We start from the raw sequence: 24,089 nt of genomic DNA on the forward strand, positions 1-24,089 counted from the left end.
CCTGCTGCACCGGAACAATTCTGTGATGCTGGTTCATTTCTGCTTTCAGTTGCTTTTAAAAAAGAAACAGGGTCAGGTTCGAATTATTTTTCTGCAAATATATTCGCTCCGTTTCTATTTGTTCCCTTCTATTTCAAATGATGACCAGGAGGTTATTTAAGAAATCATTTTCCCCAAGGAGTCCTACACTTCAAAAATACCCGGTGCATCTAAAACGAGCTGTGAGTTAGATCACACACACACACTCTCTCTCTCTATTAAACCTATCACTGGTATCCAATAGTTGACCCGGGACAAGTGTGTGTGAGACATGCTGCAGAAACAGTGCACACTTTGGGCAGCAGCTTTCTGGATGGAATTCAGGCAAATACTGCCGGTGAATCTTGCTCAGCAGCAGGCGACTGTCAGAGGGAGGCACTGGTCCCACTGCTGAAGATGCTGCTGTGTCTCCAGCCGGGTGAACACACAGCCTTCCCCCGTCTGTTCCCTCCATTCCATCTGGGACATATACCTGACCTCACCTTGGAGAAGCAGATATAAAGGAGGATTCTGCCTTGAGTGAAGGGAAGAACTGGTGGCACTGACTGACTTACTGCGGATAGGAAGGAGCTGTTTATTTTGTTCAGAGGTTCTGGCAGTGAAGGCTCGCTCTCAATCCGGGGAGCAGTTCATGTTACAATGAAAACCAGCAGAAAATGTAGAGCTATGCTGGCGGTGGGCTTAAACTCGGTAGCTCTGGTTTTTTCTACAACTGCTTTCATCACTACATACTGGTGTGAAGGAACCCAGAAAGTCCCCAAACCAAACTGTGACAAGGAGACTAAATTAAACTGCATCAACTTTAACAGCACCACCGCCACGCCGAACATCTCCAAACCCAACCAGGTTCATTACAGCTGGGACACCGGAGATGAGAAATTTGTATTCCGCTATTTCCACACGGGCATCTGGTACTCCTGTGAAGAGAATCTAAATGGTATCGGTGAGTGTGTTAACAAACTGTCAGCCTATCGGGGTTTCTTCATTAGCCAGTGGAAAGTCTCTTACAGCAGCTTGTAGTATGTGCCTGTCTGCCACTCTCGGTTAGAATGAAAGGCAACAGAAATGGGAATTGCGGATAAATAGTCAAAATATATCTTTCAACACCTGGCACAGCTGTTTCCCTTTGTACTGACCCCTTGTGTTGTGTCTGAAATGCTGGTTTTATATCGAATCATGAAGGTTACATGTGGAACCAGAAAAGTAAGTGTATTAGCGATTGCTATTAGTTTTCAGTTTGGGAGTGAGGACTACAGTACAGAGAGAGCGCCGTGATTCAACCTTCAACTCTTTCAGCTTGCAAATGATTATTCATTCCAATTTCAAACTCTTGAGAAGTGTAAAGGGTGGAGTGAGCAGAACTTTCTTTACCCCGCCCTCCTGCTTGGCCTGGTCAATCGCTCACGTAATTTATGGATGAAGATTTCATTGTTGCTGTTTTTCTTAACTATGACAGCTGTGACTTGTGCTGGCCGAGAGATATTCTGCCTTGTGAAAGTGGATCATTTAAAGCACTGGGTTCTCCAGTGAACATTCAACTGGCAGAAAGAAGTGGGAGCAAAAATAAATTGATGATTATTCTGTTAATTTGATTTGGACCCTGGATTTGTAAATTTAGTATTTTCTACCTCCCACATTCCATGGACAATAAATTCCGATATAAATTTCCATCTGGCTCAAAATACTTGTATTTTCCATTTAGCATAAGCTGCTACACTCCTGATATTCTCTCTTTCTCCCCTCTCACATTTCCTTCAGAGGAAATGGTTTTCCACTTCTTGTGCACAGATTGTTTGAAAGGGGAATGAGTGATTTCATTCTGTTCATACCCAGGACAGCGAGAGCTTTTCTCTTGGAGATTCCTTTTTATTAGGGTGGTGGAAAATTAAACAACAAAGGTGAGGGAGTAGGAGGAGTCTCTACAAACATCCCCATCCTGAAGGATGGTAAACCCAGAATGTGAGCGAAAAGGACAAGGCTGAAGTATTTGCATTCACCTTCAGCCAGAATACCGAGTGCATGATCCATCTCAATCTGCTCCTGAGACTCCACCACCACTGAAGTCAGTCTTGAACCAATTGAAATGAAATGAAATGAAAATCGCTTATTGTCACAAGTAGGCTTCAAATGAAGTTACTGTGAAAAGCCCCTAGTCGTCACAGTCCGCCACCTGTTCGGGGAGGCTGTTATGGGAATCGAACCATCAGCTGGCCTGCCTTGGTCTGCTTTCAAAGCCAGCGATTTAGCCCAGTGTGCTAAAACAGCCCACTCTTCCATCATAGCAAGAAATTGCTGAGCACATTGGACGGCGCAGTGGCACAGTGATGCCTCACAGTGCCACGGACCTGGGTTTGATGCTGGCCTTGGGTGACTGGAGTTTGCACATTCTCCGTGTGTCTGCGTGGCTTTCATCAGGGTGCTTTAGTTTCCTTCCACAGTCCAAAGACGTGCAGGTTAGATAGAATTACAGGCATAGAGTGGGTGAGTGGACATAGATACGGTTCTCTTTCAGAGGGTCAGTGCAGACTTGATGGGCCAAATGACCTTCTTCTGCATTATAGGGTTTCTATGGACACAGAAAAGGCTGTGTGTCATGACAACATACTATAGTGCTGAAGACCTATGTTTCAGAACCAACTGCACCTCTAACCAAACTATTCTAGTGGAGCTACAACACTGGTGTAAAATTGCCCAGATATGTTGTGTACACAAAAAGCAGGACCAATCCAAATTATTCAACTCTCTCCCATTAGTTTAGTCGAAATCATCAGCAAAGTAATCAAAGGGGTCTCTGGCCATGCTATCAAGTGGCATTGAGTGCAACCTGCTTGACTTTGGGAAGTGCCAGAACCATTCTTTTCCAGACCCCCTTATAACTTTGATCCAAACATGGAGAAAATACCTGAATTCCAGAGATATGCTGAAGGCCCTTGAGATAAAGAAATGAGTGTGACATCAAGGAGACATAGCAAACTTGAAATCTTTGAGAATCAGAGGGAAAACTGTCCATTGGTTTGAGTCATAAAAAGGAAGACTTAGCTAAATCCCATACAGGTACCCATAGCAATGCCTTGTGTTGCTCGTTTTAGCCTTAGTTTACGTATTCTTATTCTGTCACCTTTGCTCATGAGTCGCCAGGTATCTTTCTGATACCGCCACGTGGTTCAAGTCCAAGTAATGATTAATAATGCAACACACCGCTTAGTAAGAGTTAAATCAACGCTCATTTATTATATACAGCAATTAATACTTATACAATAATCCTACTTCTAGACTACTACCTACCACTAAAGGCCAATACTTAACTTTGGAAATGGCCCACCAGGTCAGGGAAACAAATGGTCTTTCGAATTGGTTCTGAGCCTGCGCGAGTCAAAAGCTGGTACAAGTCGATAGTCAGGAGTGCCTATCTGGTAGCGATCGCTGGAGTAAAACTTACGGTTTCTTGTAGAAGGGTCTCGAAGGTTGCGAGCAGGAAGAGAAGGGTCGAGTTGAACTTGGCCCCTATTCCTATAGTCCCCAGGGGCTTCCCGCCTCTCGAGGCGGAACTTGTACCTGGTTCCAAGTGATTGGACTTGGTCCCAATCACTTGGTTCGATATGCTCCAATACTGGAGCGATTCCTTGATCGGGGGGGTGGTCATTTACCTTTCTTTATGTTAGCCCCTGCTGGCGCCGAAAGGTCTGGGTCGGTTTTGAGTTGCTAATTTGTAGCAATTGTTCCCAGGGATGGCTGATTAAAATGCAGATGGCTGGGTTGTTGTGATGTTGATGGCTGCAGGTATCGGTCTGGACTGACTTCCCCAAAGGCGAATACACTGTTTTACCCTCAGCTGTCCGTTTGAGTCCTGTTGGCTGATTTTCCCATCAGCCTCTTTTGTTCGCCATTTTAGATCGGGATTTGACCATTCTAATCGGGAGTCAGCCATTTTACATGGCTACACTTGTATTTGAAGGAAGTGATATGAGTTACAGGAGAAATTGTTCAAAAATAAATTCAGTCAAGGTACTGATCGATGGAAATTGGTTGGGCATCCATTCAAGGAAGAAGCAGACAGAACTCAGAGATCATCCTGGTGGGGGATGGAGGTGTACATAGATTGGTTGTCCATGGTGAAGAGGAGACAGTTAGAGCCAGGACATTGGAAACTGTTAACAGAGGGCACCTGATGAGTCATAGGTGTGAGTGATGGGTGACTGGACAAAGGGAGAAACAATAGTCAAGGTAGGAAAAAATTGGTTCAGTGGGACAGTAACAGGTTGAAACGACAGGTCTACCAGTGTAGTGCTGTTTATGGTGTTCACTCAGGCCCTGCTTGATTGGCTTCGACAGACACGATAAAGATCCTGAATTTAGTAGAACTCTACTTTTTTTAGAAGAGCTAGCTTAATCGTGATTTCTGAAAATATAGTACAAGATGACTCAGACTTACTACTGAGCTGTAGATATTACTTGCACTCGTGAAGGAGACTGGCCAGGCTAAGATCACTCGGTGTGGATATCTTCTTCTCTGAACTCTGAGCTCAAGGCTCCTCTTCTGTGATAGTTGCCCCCGGGGATTCCTGGGTTGTCGCTGATGATGTGTTCCGATGTCCTTTCTTTTATCCAGGTTTCCCTAGTTCTGAGTCATGATGCACACACACCTGGCCTGTGTTATATTGTCTCATCAAGACTTAAACTTATTTATTGAAATAAAAAGATCCCGACCCCGAGTCACTGTCCATTTGGAGTTTGCACATTCTCCCCATGTCTGCATGGGCATCACCTCCACAACCCAAAGATGCGCAGGGTAGGTAGATTGGCCAAGCTGAATTGCCCCTCAATTGGAAATTAAAAAAAAAAAAAAATTTAAATAAAAAGAATACTCCTGGTCAGTCAGAGTGAAAATCTATTGTCCTCTGAAACAATCTTGTGTGACCAGCCGTTAGCCCATGATGGCCTCTTTGTATATCATTCTTCCTTATGCCAAGTTGATCTCTACTGTCTCAAAGTTAGCTAAATATTTATAGCATGGTCTTTTTCTTTTGTGACAACGTGATCAATACAGTATATAAAAGCAAATTACTGTGGATGCTGGAATCTGAAACAGGAGAATACTGGACAATCTCACAGGTCTGACAGCATCTGTGGAGAGAAAGGGAGCTAACGTTTTGTGTCTGGTTGACTTTGATAAAGAGTCATCCAGACTCGAACGTTAATTCCCTTTTCTCTCCACAGATGCTGTCAGATATGTTGAGAACGCCCAGTATTTTCTGCTTTTGTTTTGTTCAATACAGTAACTGGGTAATCGCAATGTTCCATCTCGTGATAACAAATTTCTGTGCTGACTTGAGTGATCTGGCAGAGAGCCATAATCAATTCCAGCCAGAGTCTTATTTGGTAGTTCCTGTTTTCAGCCTGAAGGTATTTTGTCTATATCAACCTGCCGTCAGTACCACAATGGCCGTGGAAAGGTGTTAGAAGCAAGCTGTTCGAGGTTGGAGGACTATGACATGGGAAGCCATGGAGGAAAGATCACCAAAGGAGATGACGTCAGTGACTGTTCTGGAAACAATGTTCGGAGTTGTTTTATGGTCTGGAGGGAGGTAGGAGAAAGTTTCGGAGGATTGACCAGACAACAATAGTACCGCCTTTGTCAGTAGGTTTGAAAACAATGTTGGGGTTGGACCTGAGAGCATGGAGTGCAGCAAGTTCAGAGGGAGGCAGGTTAGAGTGAGTGAGGGGTGCAGAGAAATTGAGATGGCAGATGTCACATGGGCAGCTCTCGATAAAAAGTAAGAGACCAGAGGGAGGTGTTCAAGTGGAGGGAAAATATTGAAAATGGGTGAAAGGTACGGTTAAATAGGGGAGGACACCTGCCCAACAAATTTGGCAATATTAATATTTAGGGAGGGGTTGATCAATCTGTGGAATACACTCCCTAAGGATAGGATGAAAACAAGTCATTCAGTTGTAAAATGAGTGCGATTTCTTTCAAGGAGTAACATTTTAGGATCTAATATGTGAGTAATTTGAACATAGAACATTGAACATACAGTGCAGAAGGAGGCCATTTGGCCCATTGAGTCTGCACCGATCCACTTAAGACCTCACTTCCACCCTATCCCTGTTAACCAATAACCCTTCCTAACCTTTTTGGTCACTAAGGGCAATTTATCATGGCCAATCCACCTAACCTGCTTGTCTTGGAGGAAACCGGAGCACCCAGAGGAAACCCACGCACACACGGGGAGAACGTGCAGACTCCGCACAGACAGTGACCCAGAAATCAAACCTGGGACCCTGGCGCTGTGAAGCCACAGCTTTTATCATCCATTTCTAATTGACCTTGAGAAGGAAGTCCCTTCTTGAACCGCTAAAGTTTATGTATTGTAGGTACACCCGCAGTGCTCTTAGCGAGGGAATTCTTCATTTTTGTCTGGCGACAGTGAGGTCCACATGATTGGTGGGAAGCTTCCAGGTGGTGATGTTCCAATGCTTCTGTGACTCTTGTCCTTCCAGATGGTAGTGGGGTTGGAGGGTGCTGTCGAAGGAGCCTTGGTGAATGGCAGCAGTGCTTCTTATAGCTGGTACTAGAGGCAGAGAATGTTTGTGGAAGAGGTACCAATCAAGCATGCTGCTTTGTGCTGGATAGTGTTGAGTTTCTTGAGTGTTTTTGAAGCTGCACTCATCCAGGCAAGTGAAGAATGTTCCATTTCATGTTGACACGGACTGTTCCAGGATCTGAGGAGTTGCGAATGGGCTTTAATGAACATTACCATTTTTGACCTTATGAATGGAGGGAAGGTCATTCATTGATGCACTGGAAGTTAGTTTTACCTAGGACACTTCCCTCTGTGTGGCTCACTTGATAGCAATCCTGCCTCTGAGCTGCAAGGCGTTGAGTTCAAATCCCTAGGGCTCGTTGGCCATATAAGGAGTGTTCATTTCACTTGACAGAGCCTGTTAATAAGCTTGCAAAATCCTTCCTATACTCTCTCAGAGAGAAGAGTGTAAAGTTATGCCAAATAAACCACTTTCTCAACTCTCCTTGCCACCTTCACTACTTTCCACATGCATATCTCCTTGTCTCTCTCTTTTGTTAACAGAGAGATGGTGGTAACACTTGTACTCCAGAGGTCCAGGCAACTACTCTGGGGACGAGTTTAAATCCCACCAAGGCAACTGGTGGAATTTAAATTTGGCTAATAGTCTTGAATTGAAAACTTGTCTGAGTAATGTTGACCATGGTACTATCAGTGATTGTTGAGGAACTCCTGCAGTGATGTCCTGGGGCTGAAATAATTGGCCTCCAACAGCCATCTTCCTTTGTGCCAGGTATGACTCCAACCAGCAAAGGGTCTTCCCCTGATTTCCATTGACTCCAGTTTTGCTCAGGCTCCTTGGTGCCACACACAGACAAATGTTGCCCTGATGTCAAGGGCAGTCGCTCTCACCTGACCACTGAAGTTCAGCTGATTGGACCAAGGTCAACGGCACTGGCAAAACTCGAACTGAACAACATTGCTCGTTAAGTGTTATCTTACATCACTTTGATGATTGAGAGTGGACTAATGGGACGTTAATGAGCTAGGTTGGATTTGTCCTGCTTTTTGTGTAAGGCAAATGCACACAGGATATAAGGTAACTTGATATGGTGGATTCAAAGCCGGCTGAGCTGTAGGAGACAGATGGTGATGACAGACGGCTGCTTTAGTGACTGGAAGCCAGTGTCAGTGGCGTACCACACGGATCTGTGCTGGGTCCCCTATTGTTTGTCATTTATATCTCCACATCATTTATATAAACAACATAGATGACTATGTGAGGGTAGGATCAAGAAGTTTGCGGATAACCGGGTGGTTAACAGTGAGGTTGAGTGTCTTAGGTCACAGGAAGATATAGACGGGATGGTCATTGGGCAGAAAAGTGGCTGATGGGATTTAATCCAGAAAGGTGTGAGGTGGTGCACTTTGGAAGGAGTAATGTGACAAGGAAGTGTTCACTGAATGGCCTGACACTGGGAAGTTCCAAGGAACAAAGGGACCTTGGCATGTTTGTCCATAGATCTCTGAAGGCAGAAAGGCAGGTTAATAGGGTGGTGAAAAAGGCATATGGTACACTTGCCTTTATCAATCGAGGCATAGATTACAAAAGCAGAGAAGTCATGATGGTGCTGTGTAGAACTTTGGTGAGGCCATAGCTGGAGTACTGTGTGCAATTCTGGTCGCCACATTAAAGGAAGGATGTGATTGCACTGGAGGGGGTGCTGAGGTGATTCACCAGGATGTTGCCTGGGATGGAAGATTTAAGTTATGAAGAGAGGTTGGATAGGCTTGGGTTGTTTTCGCTGGAGCAGAGAAGATTAGGGGTGACCTGATTGAGGTGTAAAAGATCATGAGGGGCATGGACAGATGCTCCCCTTAATTGAAAGGTCGGATATGAGGAGACACAAGTTCAAGATCAGGGGCAGTAGGTTTAGGGGGGATTGGAGGAAAAACGTTTTTACCCAGAGGGGGTGATGGTCTGGAATGCATTGCCTGGGAGGGTGGTAGAAACGGGTTGCCTCACATCCTTTAAAAAGTTTCTGGATGAGCACTTGGCACGTCTGAACATTCAAGCCTATGGGCTGGCAAATAGGTTAGGTAGGCAGGTCAGGTATTTTTCATGCATCAGTGCAGGCTCGATGAGCCGAAGGGCCTCTTCTGTGCTGTATTATTCTGTGATTGTGGACAATTTTCCATACTGCTGGATATATGCCAGTGCTGTAGCTGTACTGGGATAGCTTGACTAAGGTGAAAATAAGTCTTCAACGCTTATGCTGGAATATTATCAGGGCCCATAGCCTTTGCAGTATCCAATACATTCAGCCATTTGTTAATGTCACATGGAGTGAATCGGATTGGTTGAAGACTGACATTTGTGTTGCTGGGGACCTCTGGAGGAATCCAGGTTAGATCATCCATTCGACACTTCTGGCCAAAGATATTTACAAATGCTTCAGCCTGGTCTTTTGCACTGATATGCATTGAGAATGGGAATGATTTTGAAGTCATCTTCCCCACCAGTTCATTGTTTGTTTGATAATCTACCCCCATTCATGAGTAGGTGTCGCTGGACTGCAGAGTTTAGATATGATGGTTGCAAAGAGTCACGGTAAAAAAAGGAAGGTTCAGTTCAGGTTTTATTTTAAAATACTCTTCTGTTTCATTGTGCCTTTCGATGTAAAGTATAAGTAATTACCCGAGACAGGGTTTATTGAGTACTGTTTGCTTTACTTGATTCTTTTATTGTAAAATTCATGGCTGGGATTCTCCGTCCCGAGGCCGGCCAATAGGATTTCCCATTGTGGGAATCCCCCACTACATCGGGAAATCTGCAGGTGTGAGTGCGCTGCTGGCGAAAAGGAGGATCCTGCCGACAGAGAATTCAGCCCCATTTGATTTAAACCATGGAATTGTGTAGCTTCATTCTTTCATTAAATAACTGGGTGTTCAAATTTATATTCAAATGTTATATTCAAGCAGTCTCAATGGAGATCATGACAATACTCAGTGTTAAGTTGCTAGTTCTGTTCAGAGCCTATCCCATTTAGTTCAGTGACAGTGGTACACAAGATGAAAAGTGTCCTCAGTGTGAAGATGGTACTTCCTCAGCCCAAGGACTGTACGGCAGTCATTCCAGTCAATTGCGTCACAGATAGTTGCATCTGTGAGAGATAAGTGAGGACGAGGGCAAATAGATTTTTCCCCCTCTTGTTGGTTCTCTCGCCACCTGTCACACAGGGCAGCATGGTGGCAGAGTGGTTAGCACTGTTGCCTCACAGCCCCAGGGACTTGGATTCAATTCTGACCTTGGGTAACTGTGTGGAGTCTGCACATTCTCCCCGTGTCTGTGTGGGTTTGCTCCGGGTGCTCCAGTTTCCTCCCACAGACAAAGATGTGCAGGTTAGGTGGATTGGCCATGATCAACCGCCCCTTAGTGTCCATGGGTTAGCTGGGGTTATGGGGATAGGGCAGGGGAGTGGGCCTAGATTGGGTGCTGTTTTAGAGGGTGGGTGCAGACTTGATGGGCTGAATGGCCTCCTTCTGCACTGCAGGAATTAGAACATAGAACATAGAAAAATACAGCACAGAACAGGCCCTTCGGCCCACGATGTTGTGCCGAACCTTTGTCCTAGATTAATCATAGATTATCATTGAATTTACAGTGCAGAAGGAGGCCATTCGGCCCTTTGAGTCTGCACCGGCTCTTGGAAAGAGCACCCTACCCAAACTCAACACTTCCACCCAACACCAAGGGCAACTTGGACATTAAGGGCAATTTATCATTGGCCAATTCACCTAACCCGCACATCTTTGGACTGTGGGAGGAAACTGGAGCACCCGGAGGAAACCCACGCAGACACGGGGAGGACGTGCAGACTCCACACAGACAGTGACCCAAGCCGGAATCGAACCTGGGACCCTGGAGCTGTGAAGCAATTGTGCTATCCACAATGCTATCGTGCTGCCCTTGAGAACAAATAAATCTACACTATCATTTTACTGTAATCCATGTACCTATCCAATAGCTGCTTGAAGGTCCCTAATGTTTCCGACTCAACTACTTCCACAGGCAGTGCATTCCATGCCCCCACTACTCTGTGGGTAAAGAACCTACCTCTGATATCCCTCCTATATCTTCCACCTTTCACCTTAAATTTATGTCCCCTTGTAATGGTGTGTTCCACCCGGGGAAAAAGTCTCTGACTGTCTACTCTATCTATTCCCCTCATCATCTTATAAACCTCTATCAAGTCGCCCCTCATCCTTCTCCGCTCTAATGAGAAAAGGCCTAGTACCCTCAACCTTTCCTCGTAAGACCTACTCTCCATTCCAGGCAACATCCTGGTAAATCTTCTTTGCACCTTTTCCAGAGCTTCCACATCCTTCCTAAAATGAGGCGACCAGAACTGTACACAGTACTCCAAATGTGGCCTTACCAAAGTTTTGTACAGCTGCATCATCACCTCACGGCTCTTAAATTCAATCCCTCTGTGAATGAACGCGAGCACACCATAAGCCTTCTTCACAGCTCTATCCACTTGAGTGGCAACTTTCAAAGATGTATGAACATAGACCCCAAGATCTCTCTGCTCCTCCACATTGCCAAGAACTCTACCGTTAACCCTGTATTCCGCATTCATATTTGTCCTTCCAAAATGGACAACCTCACACTTTTCAGGGTTAAACTCCATTTGCCACTTCTCAGCCCAGCTCTGCATCCTATCTATGTCTCTTTGCAGCCGACAACAGCCCTCCTTACTATCCACAACTCCACCAATCTTCGTATCTTCTGCAAATTTACTGACCCACCCTTCAACTCCCTCATCCAAGTCATTAATGAGACTTCTATGATTCTACAATCCAGTCTGGCAGATGAAAGAAGTATTGAGTGCAGCAAAGGCACAGTAAGTTCTCTGGGTACCGGACTTCCAGGGCTGGCTTGCTCAGTCGTTTTAGAAGACAGTTCAAGAGTCATGGGGTATCTTTGGAGTTACATGTAGGCCAGACCGGGTAAGGACAGCAGATTTCTTCTCCTAAAGGATCAAATTCTTTTTACAACATTCTAATAGTTTCCTGTTCATTATTTGTAACACTAGCTTTTTGATTCCGGATTTATCAATTTATTGAATTTTTATTTCCCAGCTGCCATGGTGGAATTTGAACTCTTGTCTCTGGAGCAATAGTTTGGACCTCTAAATTACCAGAGACTGCTTCACTCTGGTTAGAATCATACTGCATAAGAATCAAAGCCATGCTAGGAGTTGTCAACCCACATTCATATCACAGTGAAATAGCAAATGGACAGATACAGGCAGCACGATAGCACAAGTAAATAGCACTGTGACTTCACAGCGCCAGGATCCCAGGTTCAATTCCCCACTGGGTCACTGTCTGTGTGGAGTCTGAACGTTCTCCCCGTGGCTGCGTGGGGTTCCTCCGGGTGCTCCGGTTTCCTCCCACAGTCCAAAGACATGCAGGTTAGGTGGATTGGCCATGATAAATTGTCCTTAGTGACCAAAAAGGTTAAGAGGGGTTGTGGGGATAAGGTGGAAGAGGGGGCTTAAGTGGGTTGGTGCAGACTTGATGGGCCGAATGGCCTCCTTCTGCACTTCTCCTTTTGTTCTATATGTTCTATTTACATTCCAAAACACACATTAAAAACACTGTAGTTATGATGGAAGATTTCAATATTTATTGTTTTGCCTCTCTGAGAGAAGCAGGACAGCTAAAGCGATTAACGCAATGAATTTAGAGAATATATTTGGGAGAGTTATGGAATTGACAAGGGAGCAGTCCATGTTAGATTTAATGATAAGTATCAAACAAATCTGACAAGAAGGGAACATCTTCTAAATCTTAACTCTATGATCGATTTGGAAACAGATTTTGCAAAAAGAGAGATTGTTAATATTTATTTAATAGAATCATAGAAAATAGAAGCAGGAGGAGGCCATTCGGCCCTTCCAGCTGGCTCTGCTATTCGTGGCTGATCACCCTACTCTGATCCCACCTGATCCCGCCTTCCCCATATCCTTTGAGCCGCTTTGCCCCTAGTCTTATATCTAACTGCTTCTTGAAAACAATGTTTTGGCCTAAACTGCTTTCCACAGGCTCACCACTCTCTTTCTGGATAAATACATTTCTCCTCATCTCTGTCCTAAATGATCTACCCCAAATCTACAGATTGAGACCCCTGGTTCCTGGTTCTGGCTACACCCACCATTGGGAACATCTTTTTTGCATCTACCTTGTCTAGTCCTTATCATAGAATCATAGAATTTACAGTGCAGAAGGAGGCCATTTGGCCCATTGTGTCTGCACCGGCGCTTGGAAAGAGCACCCCATTTAAGCCCACGCCTCCACCCTATCCCCATAACCCAGTAACCCCACCTATCCTTTTTTGGTCACTAAGGGCAATTTATCATGGCCAATCCACCTAACCTTCACATCTTTGGACGGTGGGATGAAACCGGAGCACCCGGAGAAACTCACGCAGACTCGGGGAGAACGTGCAGACTCCGCACAGACAGTGACCTAAGTGTGGAATCGAACCTGGGACCCTGGAGTGTGAGGCAACTGTGCTAACCTCTGTACTACCATGCTGCCCGATAGTCCTGGTAGAATTCTATAGGTTTCTAATAGAGCTCCCTCATTCTTCTGAACTCCAGCGAATACAATCCTAACCAACTCAATCTCTCTTCATATGCCAGTCCTGCCATCCCAAAAATCAGTGGAAAACCTTCTGTGCACTCCCTCAAAGCAAGAACATCCTTTCTCCGATAAGGAGACCAAGACGGCACACAATATTCCAAGGCCCTATATAATTGCAACTAGACACCCCTGTTCCTGTATTTGAATCTTCTCGCTATGAAGGTCAGCATACTATTTGCCTTCTTTACCACCTGCTGTCCCTCCATATTTACCTTCAGTGACTGGTGTACGAGGACATCCAGGTCTCTTTGCACATTCCCCTCTCCTAATTTATGGCCATTCAGATAATAATCTGCTTTCCCATTTTTGCTACCAAAGTGAATAACCTCACATTTATCCAAATTACATTGTATTTGCCATTTATTTGCCCACTCACTCAACTTGTTCAAATCACACTGAAGGATCTCTGCATCCTTCTCACACTCACCTTCCCACCCAACTTGGTGTCATCTGTGAGTTTGCAGATATTCCATTTTGTTCACTCATCTAAATCATTAATAGATATTGTGAATATATGGGGTCCCAGCATCAATCCCTGTGGTACCCCACTAGTCACTGCCTGGCATTTGAAAAAGACCTGTTTATTCCTACTCTTTGCTCCCTGTATGCCAACCAGTTTTCTATCCATCTCAATACACTACCCCAATTCTATGCACTTTAATTTTGCATGCTAATCTCTCATATAGGACTTTGTCAAAATCCTTCTGAAAGTCCAAATAAACCACATTTACTAGTTCCCCTTCATCAACTCTGCTAGTTGCATCCTCAAAGAATTCCAGTAGATTTGTCGAGCATGAATCCATGCTGACTCTGTCCGATCCTGCCAAAGTTTTCCAAGTGTTCTGCTATAAAATCTTTGATAATGGGATTTTAGAATGTTCCCCATGACCCACGTCAGGCTGACTATAATTGCCTGTTTTCTCTTTACCTCCCTTTTTAAATAGAGAATTTTTTGTGCTGTACTTTTCTTTGTTCTTTGTTCTTTGAATTTACATTAGCTACCCTCTAATCTTTAGGAACTGTTCCAAAGGCTATAGAATCCTGGAAGATGACCATCAATGCATCCGCTATTTCTAGACCCACTTCCTTCAGTACTCTAGGATGTAGATTATCAGGTGCTGGGGATTTATCGGCTTTGAATCCCATCAATTTCCCCCAAACCATTTCTCTACTAATATTGATCTCCTTCAGTTCCTCCCTCTCACTAAACGCTGTGTTCCCCAACATTTCTGGTATGTTATTTGTGTGTCCTCATTTGTGAAGACAGAACCAAAGTATGTACTTAGTTGGTCAACCATGTCTTTGTTCCTCATTTTAAATTCCCCAGTTTGTAACTGTAAGGGCCCTACCTGCCTTCATCAATCTTTTTCTCTTCACGTACCGAAATAAACTTTTACAGTCAGTTTTATGTTCCCTGCAATCTCACTGTCATACTCTATTTTCCCCTTCTTAATCAATCCTTCGGCTGAATTCTAAACTGCTCCCAATACTCAGGTCTATTGTTTTTCTTGGTCAATTTGTATGCTTCTTCCTTGAATAGAACACTATCTCTAATTTCCCTTGCAAACCATAGTTTGGCCACCTTTCCCACTTTACTTTACCAGTCAGGAATAAACAATTGTTGCAGTTCACCCAAACACTCCTTGAATGTTTGCCATTGCCTATCCACCGTTTTAAGTCACGTATCCCCATCCATCATACCCAACCCGCCCGCCCCTTATATCATTGTAGTTCCTTGTTTGCCTCAGAATCAACTATGTCACTCTCCGCCATGATGTAAAACCTATCATATTATGGGATGAGGGCTTTGTTGGCTCATCCAGCATTTGTTGCCCATCCCTAATTGTCCTTGAGAAGGTAGGTGGTGGTGAGCTGACTTCTTGAACTGCTGAAGTCTATGTGATGTAGGTACACTCACAGCACTGTTAGAGGGGAGTTCCAGGATTTTGACCCAGCGACAGTGAAGGGACGGTGATATATCTCTAAGTCAGGATGGTGAGTGACTTTTTTATTAAATTTGGGATGTGAACATCACAGGCTAGACCAGCCTAAATTGTCCATTCCTAGTTCTCCTGGGAGGGGAACTGGCCGGTGGTGGTGTTCCCATGCATTGGCTGCCTTGTGTTTCAAAGTGGTGGAGATTCTGGGTTTGGAAGGAGCGTTGGTGAGTTTCTGCAGTGCATCATGTAGATTGTACACACGGCTGTTACTGCCCATTGGCTGTGGAGGGAGTGAACGTTTGCGGAAGGAGTGCTAATCAAACAAGCTGCTCTATCCTGGATATTGTCGAGCTTCTTGAGTGTTGTTGGAACTGCACTCATTCAGGCAAGTGGTGAGTATTCCATCACACTCCTGACTTGTGACTTGTATATGGTGGACAGGTCTTGGGGCGTCATAGAATTTACAGTGTAAAAGGAGGCCATTCGGCCCATCGGGTCAGCACCGGCCGTTTGAATGGGCACCCCATTTAAGCCCACACCTCCACCCTATCCCCGCAACTCAGTGACCCCACCTAACCTTTTAGGATGTTAAGGGCAATTTAGCATGGCCAATCCACCTAACCTGCACATCTTTGGACTGTGGGAGGAAACCGGAGCACCCGGAGGAACCCACGCAGACATGGGGAGAACGTGCAGACTCCACACAGACAGTGACCCAAGCCAGGAATCTAACCTGGGACCCTGGATCTGTGAAGCCACTGTGCTAACCACTATGCTATTGTGCTGCCCCAAGTCTGAGTCAGGAACTTGTCACAGAATTCCCAGTCTCTGACCTGCTCTTTTAACCACAGTTTTTATGTGGCTCCTAAATTATATCTTGATGTCACTTTCATCTCATCCCTCGAGTTATTTTTCATGCTTGAACTGAGGTTTGAATGAGCTCAGGTGCATCAGTGAGCAAATTATTGCTGAGAAAGTGCCGCCTGAAACCACTATTGATGACTCCTTCCATCACCTTACTGATGATCGAGTATCGACTTATGGGGCAGTAATTGGCCGGGTTGGATTAATCCTATTTCTTATGTATAGGGCATACCTGGGCAATTTTCCACATTGCTGGGTAGATGCCAGTGTGTAGCTGTACTGGAACAGCTTGGCTAGGGGGCAAGGCAAGTTCTGGAGCACAAGCTTCAGTACTATTGCCGGAATATTATCAGGGCTCATCGCCTATGCAGTATCCCGTGCCTTCAGCCGTTTCTTGATATCACGTGGAGTGAATCGAATTGGCTGAAGACTGACATGTGTGGTGGTGTGGACCGCTGGAGGAGACCGAGATGGATCATCGACTCGGCATTCTGGCTGAAGATGGTTGCAAATACTTCAGCCTTGTCTTTTGCACTAATTGCTGGACTGACCAATCATTGAGGATGGAGATATTTGTGGCGCGTCCTCCTCCAGTGAGTTGTTTAATTGTCCACCACCATTCATTGCTGGATGTGGCAGGACTGCAGAGATTTCATATAATTAGTTGGTTGTAGGATCGCCGAGCTCTATCAAAGGACTCTTCCACTGTTTGTCATGCAAGTCGTCCTGTGCTGTCGCTTCGCCAGGTTGATACCTCATCTTTAGGTATAACTTAGGTGACAAACCCAAAGGAAAAATGTAACTTACCTTTCCTAGAATTGGACATCAGGCCCTCAGATTTCGGCAATAAATGTGAGTAATGCATTTTGGAAGGTCTAATACAGGTAGAGAATATACAGTGAATGGTAGAACCCTCAAGTGTATTGACAGTCAGAGAGATCTAGATGTACAGGTCCACAGGTCACTGAAAGGGGCAACACAGGTGGAGAAGGTAGTCAAGAAGCATTGGCCGGGGCATTTTATCATAGATTATCATAGAATTTACAGTGCAGAGGGAGGCCATTTGGCCCATTGAGTATGCACCGGCTCTTGGAAAGAGCACCGTACCCAAGGTCAACACTTCCACCCTATCCCCATAACCCAGTAACCCCACCCAACACTAAGGGCAATTTTGGACACTAAGGGCAATATATCATGGCCAATCCACCTAACCTGCACATCTTTGGACTGTGGGAGGAAACCGGAGCACCCGGAGGAAACCCACGCACACACGGGGAGGATGTGCAGACTCCGCACAGACAGTGATCCAAGCTGGTATTGAACCTGGGACCCTGGAGCTGTGAAGCAATTGTGCTATCCACAATGCTACCGTGCTGCCCTAACTTACCTACATTGAGTATAAAAATTCGCAAGTCATGTTGCAGCTGTACAGAACCTTAGTTAGGCCACACTTATAGTGTTCAATTTTGGTCGCCACACTACCAGAAGGATGTGGAGGCTTTAGAGAGGGTGCAGAAGAGATTTACCAGGATGTTGCCTGGTATGGAGGGCATTAACTATGAGGAGAGGCTGAATAAACTTGGTTTGTTCTCGCTGGAACGAAGGAGGTTGAGGGGCAACCTGATAAAGGTCTACAAAATTATGAGGGGCATAGACAGAGTGGATAGTCAGAGTCTTTTCCCCAGGGTAGAGGGGTCAATTACTAGGGGGCATAAATTTAAGGTGCGAGGTGCAAGGTTTAGAGGAGAGGTACGAGGCAAGGAACCCGTCACGTTGGGCAGGCCGCTCGGCCCATCCGGGCCGGAGAATCGCCGCTCACCTGCTGTAAACAGCGAGTGGTGATTCTCCCAGCGGCCAGCCGTGTTTCGCGCCGCGCTGGTTGGGGGGGGGGGGGGATGGGATAATTGCGCCCCGGATGCCGGGGGCGGCGTCGCAGGACTCGCGCGGCGCCCCGGCGATTCTCCCACCCGGCGTGGGTGGGGAGAATTCCGCCCCCGGTCTCCAGACACCATCTAGTCTAAAATTGCAAAAGCGAGTCCATTTAACTCCACTTTCAGCCTGTCAGCAGGCCACCCAAGATCTGCTCTTCGCTCCACTCCAAGCCGATAAGCAAAAAGACAGCCAGTGACAAGTATGAATCCCAGGCGTGGCAACTGCAGGCAAGCACTCTCCTCTCTCTCCCTTGCAAGCACCTGGCAGCAGCAACAGGCACCCCTTTTCCACCATTTAACTGGTCGTAGCACCGTCCCCCCTTGCCGTAGTGCAGGCTTCAAAGTCCAGAAAAGGCAGCCAACATACAGAATAGCACACCAGGTCCAGAAGCAGGGTTACAGCTCGAAGCAGCAGGAGTTCGGAGACAGATTCCCCTCCTGCTCCTCAAAGCATAAGCTACTCAGGTGGAGTGTGAACTCCCTCAATCAGGGGGGCAGGGAAATCATTAGCAGTTTCACCTGAATAAATAGAGTTGGCCAGTGCGGTACCAGCTAGAGCCATGAAGCAGTGGTGGAGTACGACTGCTGCTGTGTGTATATAATTGTAAATAAAGTTATTTTCTTTTGACTACAAACTCGTGCTGGGTTTTTCATGGCCATTACAAAACAAAAGATATCTGTGAAGTTGAAGTGGCCAAAAGGTGTTTGCACCTCAATGTTACAAAGTGTTCTGCCAGGCACAGCTATGAGTGCTTATACTGGGTTGTCAGAAGAGCAATTTGCAGGCTATAATGTGGCCAACGGAGCATTAATCAATGCTTATGAATTTTTCGCTGAAACATATCAATTGAAGTTTAGGACGATTAGAAAGAAACCTAATCAGACATTTGTTGAGTTTGCAAGAGAAAAATAAATGTATGGGATCAGTGATTTTAATCACTGAAGTTAGAGAAACCTTTGAGACACGAGGGAAACCGTTATGGAAGAATTCCAAAACTACATTCCAGGAACCATTAAGACTTTTGTTGGATGAGTGTCAAGTATCACTGAGAAGCGGCAGTTTTGGCTGATTCCTATGATATCTCACACAGGCAGTCACATCAGAGGAAATGGGCACATGAGAATGAACAGGAAAATTGAGGGGAGATAGGAAATCTGATAATAGAAAACGTAATAGTTCTAGAGAAAAGACAGAAGTAAGCCAAAATAATCAAGGGAAAGACCAGAACCTGAGAGAAAATGGTATATTTCCATTATAATAAACCTGGACATATTAAAGCTAATTGCTGGAAATTAAATGGGTAACCTATTGCAGTATTATGAACACTTAATGGATTCTCAGAAAAGGCCACACCAGAAAAGAAAATGGTTGGTAAAACTGTAGCAATGATACAGGTAAAATGTGTTCCCTCAGAACCTACGGAAAACATAAGAACATAAGAACATAAGAACTAGGAGCAGGAGTAGGCCATCTGGCCCCTCGAGCCTGCTCCACCATTCAATGAGATCATGGCTGATCTTTTGTGGACTCAGCTCCACTTTCCGGCCCGAACACCATAACCCTTAATCCCTTTATTCTTCAAAAAACTATCTATCTTTATCTTAAAAACATTTAATGAAGGAGCCTCAACTGCTTCACTGGGCAAGGAATTCCATAGATTCACAACCCTTTGGGTGAAGAAGTTCCTCCTAAACTCAGTCCTAAATCTACTTCCCCTTATTTTGAGGGTTCAAAAGTTCTGCTTTTACCCGCCAGTGGAAACAACCTGCCCGCATCTATCCTATCTATTCCCTTCATAATCTTATATGTTTCTATAAGATCCCCCCTCGTCCTTCTAAATTCCAACGAGTACAGTCCCAGTCTACTCAACCTCTCCTCGTAATCTAACCCCTTCAGCTCTGGGATTAACCTAGTGAATCTCCTCTGCACACCCTCCAGTGCCAGTACGTCCTTTCTCAAGTAAGGAGACCAAAACTGAACACAATACTCCAGGTGTGGCCTCACTAACACCTTATACAATTGCAGCATAACCTCCCTAGTCTTAAACTCCATCCCTCTAGCAATGAAGGACAAAATTCCATTTGCCTTCTTAATCACCTGTTGCACCTGAAAACCAACTTTCTGCGACTCATGCACTAGCACACCCAGGTCTCTCTGCACAGCAGCATGTTTTAATATTTTATCATTTAAATAATAATCCCTTTTGCTGTTATTCCTACCAAAATGGATAACCTCACATTTGTCAACATTGTATTCCATCTGCCAGACCCTAGCCCACTTAATTAACCACTTAGCCTATCCAAATCCCTCTGCAGACTTCCAGTATCCTCTGCACTTTTTGCTTTACCACTTATCTTAGTGTCGTCTGCAAACTTGGACACATTGCCCTTGGTCCCCAACTCCAAATCATCTATGTAAATTGTGAACAGTTGTGGGCCCAACACTGATCCCTGAGGGACACCACTAGCTACTGATTGCCAACCAGAGAAACACCCATTAATCCCCACTCTTTGCTTTCTATTAATTAACCATACCTCGATCCATGCTACTACTTTCCCCTTAATGCCATGCATCTTTATCTTATGCAACAACCTTTTGTGTGGCACCTTGTCAAAGGCTTTCTGGAAATCCAGATATACCACATCCATTGGCTCCCCGTTATCTACCGCACTGTTAATGTCCTCAAAAAATTCCACTAAATTAGTTAGGCACGACCTGCCCTTTATGAACCCATGCTGCGTCTGTCCAATGGGACAATTTCCATCCAGATGCCTCGCTATTTCTTCCTTGATTACAGATTCCAGCATCTTCCCTACTACCGAAGTTAAGCTCACTGGCCTATAATTACCCACTTTCTGCCTACCTCCTTTTTTAAACAGTGGTGTCACGTTTGCTAATTTCCAATCCGCCGGGACCACCCCAGAGTCTCGTGAATTTTGGTAAATTATCACTAGTGCATTTGCAATTTACCTAGCCATCTCTTTTAGCACTCTGGGATGCATTCCATCAGGGCCAGGAGACTTGTCTACCTTTAGCCCCATTAGCTTGCCCATCACTACCTCCTTGGTGATATCAATCCTCTCAAGGTCCTCACCTGTCATATCCTCATTTCCATCAGTCACTGGCATGTTATTTGTGTCTTCCACTGTGAAGACCGACCCAAAAAACCTGTTCAGTTCCTCAGCCATTTCCTCATCTCCCATTATTAAATCTCCCTTCTCATCCTCTAAAGGACCAATATTTACCTTAGCCACTCTTTTTTGTTTTATGTATTTGTAGAAACTTTTACTATCTGTTTTTATATTCTGAGCAAGTTTACTCTCATAATCTATCTTACTCTTCTTTATAGCTTTTTTAGTAGCTTTCTGTTGCCCCCTAAAGATTTCCCAGTCCTCTAGTCTCCCACTGATCTTTGCTACTTTGTATGTTTTTTCCTTCAATTTGATACTCTCCCTTATTTCCTTAGATATCCACGGTCGATTTTCCCTCTTTTTACCGTCCTTCCTTTTTGTTGGTATAAACCTTTGCTGGGCACTGTGAAAAATCACTTGGAAGGTTCTCCACTGTTCCTCAACTGTTTCACCATAAAGTCTTTGCTCCCAGTCTACCTTAGCTAGTTCTTCTCTCATCCCATTGTAATCTCCTTTGTTTAAGCACAAAACACTCGTGCTTGATTTTACCTTCTCACCCTCCATCTGTATTTTAAATTCCACCATATTGTGATCGCTCCTTCCGAGAGGATCCCTAACTATGAGATCCTGAATCAATCCTGTCTCATTACACAGGACCAGATCTAGGACCGCTTGTTCCCTATTGATCGTAGGTTCAATTACATACTGTTCGAGGAAACTATCGCGGATACATTCTATAAACTCCTCCTCAAGGCTGCCTTGACCGACCTGGTTAAACCAATCAACATGTAGATTAAAATCCCCCATGATAACTGCTGTACCATTTCTACATGCATCTGTTATTTCTTTGTTTATTGCCTGCCCCACCATAATGTTACTATTTGGTGGCCTATAGATTACTCCTATCAGTGACTTTTTTGCCTTACTATTCCTGATTTCCACCCAAATAGATTCAACCTTATCCTCCATAGCACCGATGTCATCCCTTACTATTGCCCGGATGTCATCCTTAAATAACAGAGCTACACCACCTCCCTTACCATCCGCTCTGTCCTTCCGAAAAGTTTGATACCCTTGGATATTTAACTCCCAGTCGTGACCACCCTTTAACCATGTTTCAGTAATGGCCACTAAATCATAATCATTCACGATGATTTGCGCCATCAACTCATTTACCTTATTCCGAATACTACGAGCATTCAGGTAAAGTACACTTATGTTGGCTTTTTTACCTCTGTTCTTAATCTTAACACCTCGATCAGTAACCTCTCCTAAGTTATATTTCCTCTTAACCTTTCTCCTAATTTTCCTTGTCGTCGAACCCATATCTTCCTGTAACAACCTGCTGCGTCGCTTACCATTAATGTTTTCACTTCCCGTTTTATTTCTTTTAGTATTCCTGGTCCTATTCACTGAGCTCCCCTCAGTCACTGTACCTTGTACTGTCGCCCTTTTTGATTTTTGACTATGGCTTCTCTGCCTTACACTTTCCCCCTTACTGCCTTTTATTTCTGTCCCTGTTTTACTACCTTCCAACTTCCTGCATTGGTTCCCATCCCCCTGCCACATTAGTTTAAACTCTCCCCAACAGCTCTAGGACAGGGGGACATAGATCAGGATTGTCCAGAGAATTTGGTTTTGAATACTGTTAGAGAAGGTCAGGTTGTTGGACCTGTTATCGCAAAGGGAGAAATGTTTCCTTACTCCTCCAACAAAATAGGTAAACAAATTTTAAAATTGAGATATACTGGGCAGACGAGTCATTAATTGTGGCTGACGATATAGTTTGAGTTCCAGTACATTTTCCTTGAATAAACTATTAATATGGGGTATCAATGGAATTTATGAATCTGTTCCTTTCATAGATGATTTATGAAGGAATTCCATAAATTGAATCGGAACAGTAGTAATTATTCCTAGATCTCCTATTGAAGGGGTAGAAGGGAGAACACAATAAATGGGAATATAAGAGGGGTAGATGAAATAAGAGATCTGAGTGTGAGAATTCGCTATTGTCAGTCCGGATGAAACGATCAATCGAACACCAAGTCACTTCAACATATGTTTATTCACGGCCGGGGCTGCACCACCGTATCTCGGGGAGGTACAGCAGCAAGCCAAAATTTGTACATCCGACAGTAGCTTATATACAATACAAATACAACCATTCTCTCTTCAAGGCTCATTTCATGTTGCTGTATTAACTGTTGGGAAATTACTGTTGCACCGACACTTTTACACAAGCATTTCATTAGGAAGCTAAGCATGATTATTACAAGTATTACAACTACCAGGATTATTAATCCATGCACCAGGTAAGACCCCCATGATCTGTCAAACAACCAATCTAACCACCCATCTCTTGATGTTTCATGCAGTTTTTTAACCTCTTTGCGGATATGATCCACGAGGTGGGTGATGTTCTCTGAACTATCGGGGATGTAGGTGCAACATTCCGAACCGATCACGGCACATGCCCCACCTTTGTTTGCAAGGAGGTAATCGAGGGCCATTCGGTTTTGGAGGGCTACGGTTCTTATTGCCACCATTTCATTATTTATCTCAGTCAATGCTTCAGTGGTGTCGTTTGCTACCTCTTCCAGGATTTTTGCTACCTTCCTTATTTCCTTTATTGCAAGAGCTATCCTGATAGGGGGAAGCAGGATCCCAAAGTATCGTTGCGTTTCGGTTATTGCTCTCTTTTGTCGCTTTATCATTTGGTAATGGTTGCCTAGATTGGCGAGGTGGTGTATAATGGGGACTACATACCCCAGATAACAGGATCCCGTCCAATTCTCTGGCAGCCAGGGATATGCCTTGTGGCCACAAATAAAGTACGTCCCATTGTATGAAGTGAGTTTGTCTACGTCAAACCCTTCAGCCATCAGGGAGTACTTGAAGGTACCTGTCCCATTAGCGTATGGGATGTCTAGTGTACACCCATA

General features: G+C 44.6%; 1 protein-coding gene across 3 annotated transcripts in view; it reads left to right on the top strand.

Annotated features, from left to right (window-relative positions):
- The first annotated feature begins 272 nt into the window (after positions 1–272).
- gsg1l (gsg1-like) overlaps positions 273–24,089 on the top strand; it is a 598,964-nt gene continuing 575,147 nt past the window's right edge. For 2 of the 3 annotated variants that reach the window (XM_072480755.1, XM_072480756.1), the window contains exon 1: positions 274–982. In XM_072480755.1, coding sequence (XP_072336856.1) covers positions 679–982 — 304 coding nt within the window. In that variant the 5' untranslated portion in view covers positions 274–678. Of the gene's footprint in view, positions 983–24,089 lie in introns of all 3 variants that reach the window. The other variant, XM_072480757.1, reaches the window with a different exon arrangement.

The sequence above is a fragment of the Scyliorhinus torazame genome, chromosome 17 (assembly GCF_047496885.1).
Source record: "Scyliorhinus torazame isolate Kashiwa2021f chromosome 17, sScyTor2.1, whole genome shotgun sequence".
Lineage (NCBI taxonomy): Eukaryota > Metazoa > Chordata > Chondrichthyes > Carcharhiniformes > Scyliorhinidae > Scyliorhinus > Scyliorhinus torazame.